General features: G+C 54.8%; 1 protein-coding gene across 3 annotated transcripts in view; it reads left to right on the forward strand.

Moving 5' to 3' along the window:
* The first annotated feature begins 4,984 nt into the window (after positions 1 to 4,984).
* The window catches only part of Epha8 (EPH receptor A8), a 28,339-nt gene continuing 21,062 nt past the window's right edge, over positions 4,985 to 12,261 (forward strand). For all 3 annotated transcript variants that reach the window (XM_040756331.1, XM_040756332.1, XM_040756333.1), the window contains exons 1-2: positions 4,985 to 5,100; positions 9,479 to 9,543. In XM_040756331.1, the coding sequence (XP_040612265.1) occupies positions 5,010 to 5,100; positions 9,479 to 9,543 (156 nt within the window). In that variant the 5' untranslated portion in view covers positions 4,985 to 5,009. The remainder of the gene's footprint in view (positions 5,101 to 9,478; positions 9,544 to 12,261) is intronic.

Here is a 12,261-nt window from a genome sequence, read left to right on the forward strand (position 1 = left end):
CCCCTCCCCACCCGGTTCTCATTTCTATAGAGATAATGCAGATAAGAATAGAACTCGCTTCAAAGGGCTGCTATTAAGATTAATAAGAACAGTGCATGAGCTGTCACATGATTCCAGATGTGGAAAGTCCTCAGGAGCTCTCCCCACTCCCTGGCTGCACAGAGCCCCAGATAGGAAGTTCAGAGATTTGCCTAGAGTCACAGGGTCACATGGTGGCAGAGCTTCAGTTGCAGGCCTGTCTCAAGTGTCAAATGGAGCCATGGCCAAACAGCACTAGGCATTTGTGATAAGAGACCCCTCTGTCTTGAGGTCCAGCAAAAACAGAAGGGAGGGGTTATGCCAACCCGGGAGGAGTTACTTCATACAGTCAAAATGCCCAAAGGAGCTCAGTACCGGTGGAAATGGCTGAGATGAGTTGTTGGCGGAGAGCTCCTGGACCGGCCTGTAGGTGCTATAAGGTGTGGACCTCTATCAGCACAGGGCTCTAATGAGGGTATGGGTCTGAGTGATTATGATCTTGGGAAGTGAGTAGTAGCCAGAGGGACCCAGCGAGTATGCCCAGATCTAGTGATACAACATAGAAACAACATGGTAATGGGTGCTGGAAGCAGTAGAGAGGAAATGGGGATACAGCTGTGTCCCGAACTCACATGGTGCTCTCATCACAAGGTGTGAGTGGTCCTAGAATGACGAGAGACCAAGTTCAGGTTCCTGGCTTGTGGCTTGGAGAGGATTGGGGGTATCGGTCGTGGCATGTGGCACTGAGGATGGAGGGGGCTGTAATGGATCACAGGGAGAGGAGAGTTGAGCAGAGGAGGAGGAGGAGCTGGGATGAAAGCTGGCCACGGTGAGAACAGACCTCCCTCCACGTCTGCTGGAAGGGAGGAGAGGGAGAAGGCAGTTGGGCAGGGACAAGAATGTTTTGGTTGGCTGTCCTTGCTGTTGTTTTGTTTTGACATGAATGTCTTGAAGGATGGAGCAGCTGGGGCTCTTCCCCGTCTGGACATCTTTCTGATCCACTCTGCACTTGCCAGTGGTTCCCACCATAGAAGTGATTGATTGTGCATAAACAGGAAGAAGCAATTAGTCTGTGCATGCCCAGCCATTAATAAACCTCTTATGTATTTATAACAACACCTCTCTTACCCTCCAACCTGAAGACCAATAGCCTAAGAACAAACATCTTTGGAAAAGCCTGGGATAAGAAAGGGAGGCCTGCAAACAGCCGTGACTCTCCCAACTCCACTCTCCAGAAGTCCCTTGCTTGGAACCCACAGACTCCTGATTTACATGTAATTCTAATAGCATGATGGTCACTAAAGCCTGCAGTGAATCAGAAGCCACAGTTCAGGAGGAGATTCTGCAGCAGAGGGAACAGGCAACTGTCAGCCTGTGAGGAGGACAGAACAGGGTCACCCAGCTGGAGGACAAGTCAGTCTACCCACCTCAGTGTCCCCAAGGGCACCTGTCTTAGACTCCCCCCCACCCCCTCCCACTGCCATCACCACCACCACACCATCATGCAGTGGCTCAGACTAGCTTATCTCTGGATCGTTTTCGATATAAAGCCAAGGACTCTTTGTTCATAGGGTGACTCTAAGCCACCAAAAAAGGACTAAATTACATGCAACACTTATACTTTAAAGGGACTTTAAAAATACGTGCTTTTAAATTGTAAATTTGATGTTAAGTTTTGGTGCTGATAGCTCTTGCGGTGCCCCCTTATGTGGGAGGGAGCTTGGTGCTGGCCTGTTTATCTGTTTCAGGCTTATACAACATCTCAGCAAGAGCAGAAGCTGGGCCTGCCTGTGTGGCCAGCTCTGGCATCACCTCAGAGAAGGACCCAAACACAACTGCTGATCCACGCTCTGAATTGGTTTGTTGTTTTGCTTTGAAGCATGGTCTCATGTAGCCCAGGCTGGCCTCACATTCATTATGTAGCTTAAGATGACCTTGAACTCCTGATCCTCTTGCCTTCACTTCCCAACGGCTGGGATTACAGGCATGTGCCTGCCTGCCTGTCTGGCTGAATTAGTGAACAGATCCACTAGTTAAAATTCCATCCCAGGCAACATCCAGTCTATACATATATTTTTATATCACTATTTCATTTTACTTCTTAATGTGATATTGGAGAAAAGTTTGAATCACTTATGTGGCATACACTGCCTTAAGCGTTCTTGCCTGGACTCAGGTAGGATGCAGCCCAAGTCTCCTGTACAGTAGACAGCAGTAGACTATGGGGCTAACTCTATGCTGGCCTCTTATTCTTCAAGGGCAAGGCTACATTTTATACAGAGAGGTAGGCACCCTCCCAGAGCAGGGCCAGGGTCAGGTTCCTCCATGTTCTTTGCAATGCTAATAAAAACAACCCAAGTGGCACATTGCAAAATGGAAACTGAGGCCTAGGGAAGTTGCATGGTTTCACACAGACAATACAAGCTCTGTCTAGATTTCAGTCTCCTCCCAGGCATGGAAGAGATTGGTGTCCAAATTATGGAGTGCCCACCCTCTCCACCCCTGTGCCTGTGAGCCAGGCCGGAGGTGGATCCAGGAGGACTGGCCCAGAGGTTGCCCAGTTCAGCCAGGCATCTAGCCTCCCCACCTTGACCTGCCTGCTCTGTAGATCAAGGCTTCACTGTACTGGTAAGAGAGGAGCGAGTGCTCTTTTCTCCCCTCCAAGGGTTCTGCAAGCCACACCTAGTCACTCAATAACAACCCCTGTGCTTTCAGAAGAGCCTATGCAGACCCGGCCCTCCTGTATATCAGCAAACATCAGGGAGAGGAGACAAGACCTCAGCTGTCAGATCACACTCATGCCAGATAGCTCCCTCCCCACACCCTCTCACAGTCTTTCTCAGAGCTCTATGATTCCTCTTCAGTCACTGGTCCTTCCACCCACCCCCTACCCCCCCCCACCCCTGTCTATATCAGGGTAAGAGCCTGGCTGCAGGGGTTTAGTGAGAAGAGGGTGGGTTGCAGTCTGAGTGTGCTCAGTGACTGAAAGACCCCTCCCCCCAGCCCATTTACGGACCTCCCAGTGCCCTATGTCTGCTCCATCACCTAGGTGTCATTCGCCCACCAGGGTCCTGCTAGAGCACACTAATGGCTTCTTCCTCCCAGGACAACAGAGGCCAGGGGAGGGAGACTCTTAGGAGAGGGCACATTTGAGCACTTTTTGGGGGCTCTCATATCCCAGGGAGGGCTAAGGAGGATTTTGGGTATGAAGCAGATTCTAAGAATGGCCCAGGCACCCTCCTAGTTCCTCAAGTGTTCCCAGCTGTCCCCAGTTCCTCATTTGCATAGTGAGCAAAGCCACCTGGGGATGCAAGTCCACTAACAATGTCACTCCACCAGCAAGGGTTGCCTGAGGCTGGTACTAGGGTAGGGGGGTGACCCTAAGGGCTGTGAATGAGACCTGCATAGTCCTGACACCCCAGGGACAACTTCCTAGGTGGGGCTTTTCCACCAGAGGAGTAGTCCTAAGTCCTGCGGGCTAAGGCTGCCCCTGCTCCTAGGAGTGCTCACCCTTGGGTTTTACAGTAGCACCTTAGCTTCTAGCTTTCAAAGTCAGGAAACCAATCCCAATATACACCTGCTTTTGAAAAGGCGCGATCGCCAGCACATGTGGCCATTGGCACTGAGCTGGAGCCACTCCTACAAGGACCAAAAGGATGCCTGCTGATCTCACATGGATTCAAGTTCATCTCCCAAGGTGCAGCCAAATTTGACTCTTCTACCCCCACCCACCTTGACAATCTCTAACTTAATGCCTGCTTGGATGTCTCTGGTAACAGGAGGCTCCATCACTATATTTTTGAGACAGTTCAATCTGCTAGAAGGAGTTCTGAAATGGAACTTCTGTGATAAAGATGCAGAGTAAAAAGACGGGCTCTGGAGCCAAACGCTCTGGAGCCCTCTCTAGCATGTAGGTGGGGAACCTAAGGCTCATGATGGTCTTTCTGGGTGTTAGTTTCCTTCCCAGCTCCTCTCTGCCGTGTGGTTTCAACTAGAGCAGGTGCATTTATAATGCCCGTAAATAAGGGCTAACGGCATAAGGCATGTATGTGTTCCTCAAGTGTCGTTATTCTGTGCGACCTCAGTGGAGGGTTGTGCCAATCAAGAACTATGGGTCCCATCCTCACTGGCACTCACACTTAGGGCTGGTCTCCAAAGGCTGCTCAGAGTGCTCAATGGTGGCGTGGAGGGTCTTTCCCAAAGGACATTGCACCACCTGCCATCCCCAGCCTGCAGCCCTCCCAGGATGGGTGGGCATTAGGGGAATCAGGTAAGGGAGAAGTAGGAAGTGAATTTCAGCCACTGCTAGTTTAACTGTGTGCTCTTAAGGATGTCGGGAGCTTACCTGGGCCCTTTCACTTAACTCTCACCATAGCCCTGGGGCATAGGCACAGTGGTTCCTGCTTTGCTCAGTGAGGGTAAGAAACTTGCCTAAGGCCACACAGCCAGGATGCCCAGCACTCTGGAGTATCGATCTGTATGACTTCTCCGGACCTCGGTGGCTGCCTAGTCCTGGAGGTGAGGGAGGCAGAGAGGTGTGTAAACTGCAAGTGGCTCTGAGTTGTCTTTGGGCCCATGAACTAGAAGCATGCACGCGCGGTCCCCTGCGAGGTACTGCATGGGCATGAGTGAGAGAGCCGGCGGTGCGTCCCGCGTGCGTCCTCCGGGACATCCTCAGGTCCGCCTAGGTCGTGAGGCCTCCTGCGTGCGGTGCGGTCTACTAGTGGCGTGGGGCCAACGCCTCCAGGCGCGAGCCGCCAGGGTCGGGCGTGTGCACGTGCTGCCGGCCGGTGGCCGCGGTGCGGGCTCGGCGTCCCACCCGCCCGGGCGCTGATTGGCTGCGCGCGGGGGCGGCCCCGCCCGGGGCGGCGGCGGGCGCGGGTGCCCGCGTGCAGCTGAGCCGCGTGTGCGCTGGCCGGGGTGCGGGAGAGGCAGGAGCGCGCCACGCGCGGCCGCCGGGCCGAGCCCGAGGAGCGCGGCGCCGCCCGGCCATGGCCCCCGCCCGGGCCCGCCTGTCTCCCGCTCTCTGGGTCGTCACGGCCGCGGCGGCGGCCACCTGCGTGTCTGCGGGGCGCGGCGAAGGTGAGCGGCGCGGCGGGGCGGGGGCGGGGACGGCGCTGCCCGGGGCGCAACTTCCCAGCCTCGACCCCAGCCTGCCTGGGCTCGGGATGGCGCGGGCAGGGCAGAGGGAGGATGCATAGGGGACTGAGAATCGGACGCCAGAGGCAAGGGGACAGGACTGGACAGAAGAGGTATGGAGGAGAGAGGGCACAGAGAGAAGGCAAGGGGTGGGGACCTAGGACAGAACGAACTGGCAGGCACTGGGCAGACAGGGAGACACGCAAGAATCGGGGACAAGATACAGAGGACTGAAGGAAAGGGGACTGAAGATGGCATTGAGAAACAAGGCCAAGAGCTGACTGGGACCAGAGAACAGGGGTTAGGGGACACAGGTTTGAGGGGTGTACTGAGAGTGGGGTGGGGGCGGAGGCTGGCCACGGGAAAGGGGCTCAATGGAGAGGCACCAGTGGCAAGAGGTGCAGTGAGGAAAAGAACTGGGAGAGACAGAGGCTCTCAGCATCCCAGAACAGGGTCTTGTCTGGGTCAAAGCCAGGGGGCCCTTTCACTCAGGCCCCAGGAAGGCGGGAGGGGCACTGAGTCATCAGGACCAAAAGGGTCTGGCAAGTGACTTCTGGTGGTGGAAGAGACCCCAGAGCTGAGAGGGCTGCCGACCCGCACCCTCCTCAGTCCCACCAGACACTTCGATCAGACCAAGGGGTCCGGGCTCATACACCCTAGCTCCTGGTGTGGATTCTCCTTAGGATGCTGTGCCAAGGAGGCTACCGTCCACCTTCCAGGGCTAAAGCCTCCCTAGCAAGCTGAACTGTTCTTCCTGCCCAGAATGCCCCTGGAAGCTCAGGGGGCCCACCCAGCCCACAAGCACAGGCTCATCCACACAGACCCAGGCTAGTAGAACCTCAGATGCATGGGCAGCACACACGCCATCATGCACAGAGCAGTGCAGCCATTGCACACGCACATGCACAGATATATGCACATGGAAATGCGTATGTGTGACACCCACGTACGCATGTAGGTGCCGCAGAACACACAGGAAGAGACCCTCAGGCTTGCATTCATGTTCAGTAAAACACGTGCACTCCGAGACAAGTAAAATACTATCCCCAAGGAAAGCAGAGCCTAGGAGGCATGGGGGTATTAGCAGGGGAACTAAGGGGCAGGTGGGCAGGTAGAGCTGGCTGGCTACCTAGTTATGAGACATGTTTGGGTGAGATATTTTGAGTGTGTGGGGAAGAGGGCAGAGTCGAGGCTCAGAAGAACGGCAGCCTGAGAAAACAGTTTTCCCAGAGCTGGGCCAAGTGGTGTGTCATGCTAAGGCTGGGGATGGAGGTGGTATTTCTAGTCCAGTAATTTTTAAGGAGGTCTTCAGCAAGGCTCCAGGTGTCAGCAGTACACCCCAAGTCCTTGCCTCAACTGTTCTGTGGAGGAGCCGGCCATCTTCCAGCGTCACAGGCAGTGGGTCCTAGAGCCCCCATGGTACAGTGACTTTTCCCAGGCTCCCAGGCTACAGACAGACAGATATGAGCAAGGAAAACGTGCAACCTAGAAGCCACAGCTGGAGAAAAGGCAGGCCTGGAAAGAGGGGAGAAAGCTGCCCACAGTGAGACTAAGGGCAAGTATATAGCCTTGTAATAACTTGCAGAGTACCTAGCCAAGAAGCAGTGGTCCATACAACTCAGACGGCCACATGCTGGAGACCTGGGCCTGATGTCCATGTGGAATCCCCAGGAATCCTTTATGACCTGGCCCTTGCACTGGTACAGAGCCAGAACCTGCTAGGGAGACCATTGGGGATTCAGGGAGAAGGCACTCTTCCCAGCTGGGGCCCAGCAGAGGCGACAGTGCCCAGCCTGGATAGTTGCCCACTGCTCACAGTGGCTGCTGGGCAGCCATGCACCTGCAGAGATTCCTCGAGCCACATCAGGTGCCAGACCCCTTATCTCTCCCTAGAGTGGATCATCCTCCACTTCAGGGTGGTCTCTAAGGCAGTCTGCATGTCCTGCCTGATGTCCCTGGGCCACCCCGATTCTCTGGCCTCCCCATCACGCGCTGTGTCCTCGGGGAATGTGAATCAATTTAAGTATTAGTCTCAGCGAAATGGAGTGGGGGAAGGTGACAGTACTGGAGAGAAAAGGAATCGCATAATACCTTCCACGGTCAGGCGAGAGCCGCCGAGGACTTATCTGTGCTGCTCAGCACCTACCGGCCCCAGAACAACCTGCATAGGGAGTTTTCAGAGGACTGCCTGTGGGCATGTTCCAGATGAGGAAACTGAGGCCTGAGGGGTTCAGTGAGAAGCCTTGGAGTCCAGCCTCCCGTTTTCCAAATGGATTCATCCAGAGTGGGGAATCGATCCCACGATCTGGCAGGATAGGAAACCAAGCAGCTGCATAACTGGGGGGGGGTGCCTGGTCCAAGGGGCTTCAGACCGGCCTGCAGGCCTAGTACTGGAACTCCACCCAGTCCCCATCAACCTCCTGTTGGCGTGGGTTGTCCTTGGAGACTCACCCCACTCTCCTCCATACCCCATGGCTAGAGATGTGAGGTGCAGACACTGGCAATGGCCCAGAGGAAAAGGACAGAGAAGGGGCTAGAAGGAATCGGAACAAACAGCCCTGGACTCCTGTAGCCTATTGTGAATCCAATAGAATTGACTTTTGACTTATCCGTGGGTTGTCTGAGAACTGACTGGTGTGCTGGGACTTCCTGGGGACAGAAGGTGGCCCTGAGGTCAGGGTGTCCAGGGGGAACCTCCGTGACAATGGATGTTTGTTCAGGGTTTTCCGACGTAGAGGCAGGTCTGAACTAGACTGTTCCATGCCCGGAAGAGGGGCCTCAGGCCTGAGACCCACATGTGGGATACTGGCTAGAGTGGGGACACCCCTGGGTGCTTTCTCCCCACCCTCTCTCCTAATGGGGCCCCACTGGTCTTTGGGGGGAACTGCAGTACGGCCCCCTCTCCTCCCCCAGCCAGCAGGAGGAAAGAGCTTGCCTGACCCACTTTCCTATCTATTGCCTGAGAGCAAAGGAGGGAGGGAGACGGAAAACCTTCTCTTTGCCTGTGCCTCTGGCATGGGGCTGGCTCTGGAGAGGGGACATCCCTCTGTGGACATTTGTTCTGGTTCTGGTCCCACCCAGTCCCTGGGGACCTGGAACGGAGTGCGGAGGAACCTTCCCCGGTTCCACCAGGCTCATGACGTAGGAGTGGGAGGGTGGAAGGAAGAAGGAAATGCGTCTGTCAGAGCACCCTCACTCACTGATGACACTCGTCTCCATCTTTGAGGGCCAGAGAGGGCCAAGTTGGAGCTATGCAAATCTCAAGCAGAAGGATACCCCTCCTCTCGGTGGGGAAGTCCCAAAAGGCCCAGATTTAACCATCTGTGACCTGGCCAGGTCACATTCCACTCTGATAGATGGAAGCTCATGGTGGTTGGCTAGGAAAGGAGACCCTTGGAAGAAACAAAACATGGAAGGCTATGGGGCTGTGTGCCAAAGGCCTCTGATGACAACCATGACCACTGAGATAAAAAAGAAGGGCCCAGAGACAGGAAGGAACTTTCCTAGGACACACAGCAGATGCAGATAGTTGAGACTGGAGTCCTATTCTCTGAGCAGGATAGTGTGCCTGTAGTTGCTTGAGTGAGGAGTGAGTGAGTGAGGAGTGAGTGAGTGAGTGAGTGAGTGAGTGAGTGAGTGAGTGAGTGAGTGAGTAGGCCTAGGGATGTAGGAAAAAGACCACACCTGGGCTCCTGGGCAGGTTCCCGAAGCTCTCAGAGACATGCGTGAAAGTAGTACTGACTGCTTCTCTGTCATGAGACACCATCATAGGCAACGCGGCACTTAAGGCTCCTCTGGCAGAGTTCAGCACACAGTAGGTAGCATCAGGAGGAAGCTCTTGCCCACCCACAGTCTCCCATCACTGTCCTTAGTGGTCCAGCAGCTGCCAGGCTCCATCCTGGCGACACTGAGGACATTAAAATTGTGTCTGTCCTCGGGCAGATGGTGGGACTTGATAGTGTAAATGTGAATGCTGTCACCTCCTCAGAGAACACTGGAGGTAAACGCCATCACCCCCATTCCGCAAAGGAGGAATCTGGGGCTTCAGTGAAGAGACAGAACCAGGATGCCAGCCTGGGCCTGCAGGATGCCCCACCCCCCCCCACTAGACCCAGCTCTGGACACCCAGCTTTCCAGGAAGCCCAGGGCCTGGGCGGTATGTGCCATAGTAGCTGATGGTTGAAGGACACTGGCCAGAACAAGCATCCTGGGTAGGAACTGTGAGCTCCTGGAAGGGGCAGCTAGGAGTGACCAGTGTGGCTGGCTCTGGCTGGGAAAAGGGCCGCGGGGGCCTAATGCCCTCTTGTGTTCTGTTTTGCAGTGAACCTGTTGGACACATCAACCATCCATGGAGACTGGGGCTGGCTCACGTATCCGGCTCACGGGGTGAGTGATGAAGTAGTGTTGTCTTTCTGAGAGGTTGCAGTTCAGAGTCTTAGCATAACACAGGTCAAAAGGAAGCAAAGCCTCCCAGAAGTAAACTCATTCATTCAAGGACACGGGTGGAACTGAATGGATCGTTCTTACCAGTTTAGCTCATTGGGAGCCCCGGAGTCACAGAGCCAGCTCTGACACAGGCCCCTGATTGCTATCTGACCCTCAGTTTGAGGATCTTCATATCTGTGCCTTGGGCTCGCATATTCACAATCTGCCCAGCCCAGGCCCAGGGTAGCTGGAACCATGGCAACAGAGAAACAGACAGCCAAGTCCAGCAGACCTTCCTTCATTTGGGCTGGGTCCCCTCCCTCCAACTGCCAGGCCTCACCAGGGGCTGCTTGGACCCAGGAGCCTTGAGTGTCTGTCAGAGCCACCTTGAGCACAGCAGTCCACGATGGCACATTCCCAGGCCCCATCAGGTCTCCAGGTGACCGTGGACTCCAGTAACCATGCTGCACACGACTGTGTCCTTCGGTATCTCTCCCAAATTCCATGGGCATCATAGTAAACGTGAGACAGTGATTGGTGGGACCTGGGTTGCCGCCTCACCTCTCCAGGCCTCTGTTTTCCCGTCTGTAGAAAGGCAGGAGTGTGTGGTGACCTCCTAAGGCTGTGACATGACCTTGGTACACAGTGGGACCTCAGCATCGGTGGCTCTTGGAGTCAATGAGCAATGTTACTAGTGTGTGCTGTGATTATATAACATAATGAACACACACATGACATACACCCCTGTCCCCAGCACAGACATGCATACTGATTGCTTTTATGAATACGTTTGGCTTTCATGGCCCTGGTGACAAGGCCCAGTTTGTCCTAATGATGACAGTGGCACCAGAAGTTCAGGCCTGGAAAGGGACTCATTTTTAAAAAAAAATCTTGGGTGAGGTTTTCTTCTTAGAGGTTAGGATGGATCTATGCTGTCCGTCTCTGGGGTCTCATGGCTAGCAGCGACAGGCTAAGCCAACAGCCATCGGTCCCTGGGCACTCGGAGAGCTAGCAGGGCCAAGCCTGAGTGCTGTAATCCTCCAGGCCCAGAGCTGTAACCTGCACAGACATCACTTCTGAGGACAGAGGCATTCTGTTCCTGAGACATGCTGCCCAGGGTGGTTGTCTCCAGGAAGGGCCTGTGATAGCCTGCTCAAAGGAAAGTCCAGTCTTAGGCCTGGTCCACGCTGAGTGCCTGATGTTAAAATGCATCTCCTCTGCTTCTTAACTGCTAGGAAGAGGCAGCCTTGGCCTCAGGTGGCCTCTGCTCTGGCTGTCTCTGTTGCCCTGGGACCAAGGACTTGACCGTTAGGTTAATGAGAACCTGGATTTTGTTTCTGGGGGCTCACACCTGGTGACAGAAGGCTCTGCTGCTCATGGCATGCCAGGCATGTGCAACAGCTTTTCCCTTTAGAAAACAACGATAAAACCTCATGCTCACATCGCCCCGGGGGGAGCAAGCCTTTGGAGGATGGTAGGCTATTCCACAAATGAAGCCAACACCAGTGCAGTGAAACAAACAAAGAAACAAAACAAAAAACACTGCTAGAGTGGCGGGCAGGACTCAAACACGGATCTCTCTGGGCCTTGAGCCTGCATGGAACCCTACACACCTCAGGTGCTGAGGGCTTTGTGACCTCCCTGTGCGGGGTGAAGGAGGATCCATATTGTCCCCTGAGCCAAGGATGTGCTTGCTCCACCTGGAGCCTGGAGTTGCCCAGAAAGGAATGTGCTACCTGGCTCCAACCCCAGTCCTGAAAGCGGCTTGATCTGGGGAGTGGGCTCATGCTCCCATGCGGCACCTGCTGTCGATTCTCCTGCCCAGCAAGCAGGCGAGCCTTTGGAGCTGGCTCGTGAAGCTCTGTCCAGCTCTCTCATTCTGCAGCTTGCTTAGCATGAGAGGGGGTATCTGGCTTGGGCAGAACATAGCTGAAGGCATGGGTGCCAGAACTCAAGACGGGGGAGCTCTGTCTTCTCTGACCAGTGGGATCACACCAGCCATTCACTTCCTTATTTGTAGCGAGGTGATCATGGAGTACACTCTCTGCATTCGCATAGGGTGATGTATAGAAAGGGCATTGGCCAATGAGAAGCCAGCTTTTGAGAGATTCATCTGCTCTGCTTAGGCCCAGGCCCCATGTTCTTAACCAAGCTGCATCTCTCCTTCCACTGGGGTATCCTGTATCTTGCCCAACAATGAGCAGATAGAGTGCACACTGCCCTAAGGAAGGGAGGCGTATTACTATCTGCATCTCTCTTGACTCACCATGCCCTGGAGTAGCTAGAAGGAGCAGACTCAGAGAGGGAAGGTAACATGCCCAGGGCTGCACAGCTGCTTCGGCCAGTTCTGTTCCAGGAAGAGCACGGGGTGGGGGACAGCATGAGGGGTCAGCTGCAGAGTCAACTTGCGTGGGAGTGGCCCTGAGTGGGGACTGGGCTGGTTTTGTCCTTGCATTTATTTCCAGGAACCCCGTCACTCCAGGCGTCTGCCCTCACTCTGGGGCTGGCAGGGCTGGGCCAGGCCATTGGCACTGGTGGGGACAGCTGGAGCGGACTCTGTTCAAGCTGGTGAATTTATCTGGGCCCCTGGCAGGAAACAGACAGGGAGCATCTGGCAGGCTCTTTGGTGTTCGATTAATTGTGACAATGACTTTAGCCCCAGATGTGGCCCTGCTGCCT

The sequence above is a fragment of the Mesocricetus auratus genome, unplaced genomic scaffold (assembly GCF_017639785.1).
Source record: "Mesocricetus auratus isolate SY011 unplaced genomic scaffold, BCM_Maur_2.0 Super-Scaffold_100014, whole genome shotgun sequence".
Lineage (NCBI taxonomy): Eukaryota > Metazoa > Chordata > Mammalia > Rodentia > Cricetidae > Mesocricetus > Mesocricetus auratus.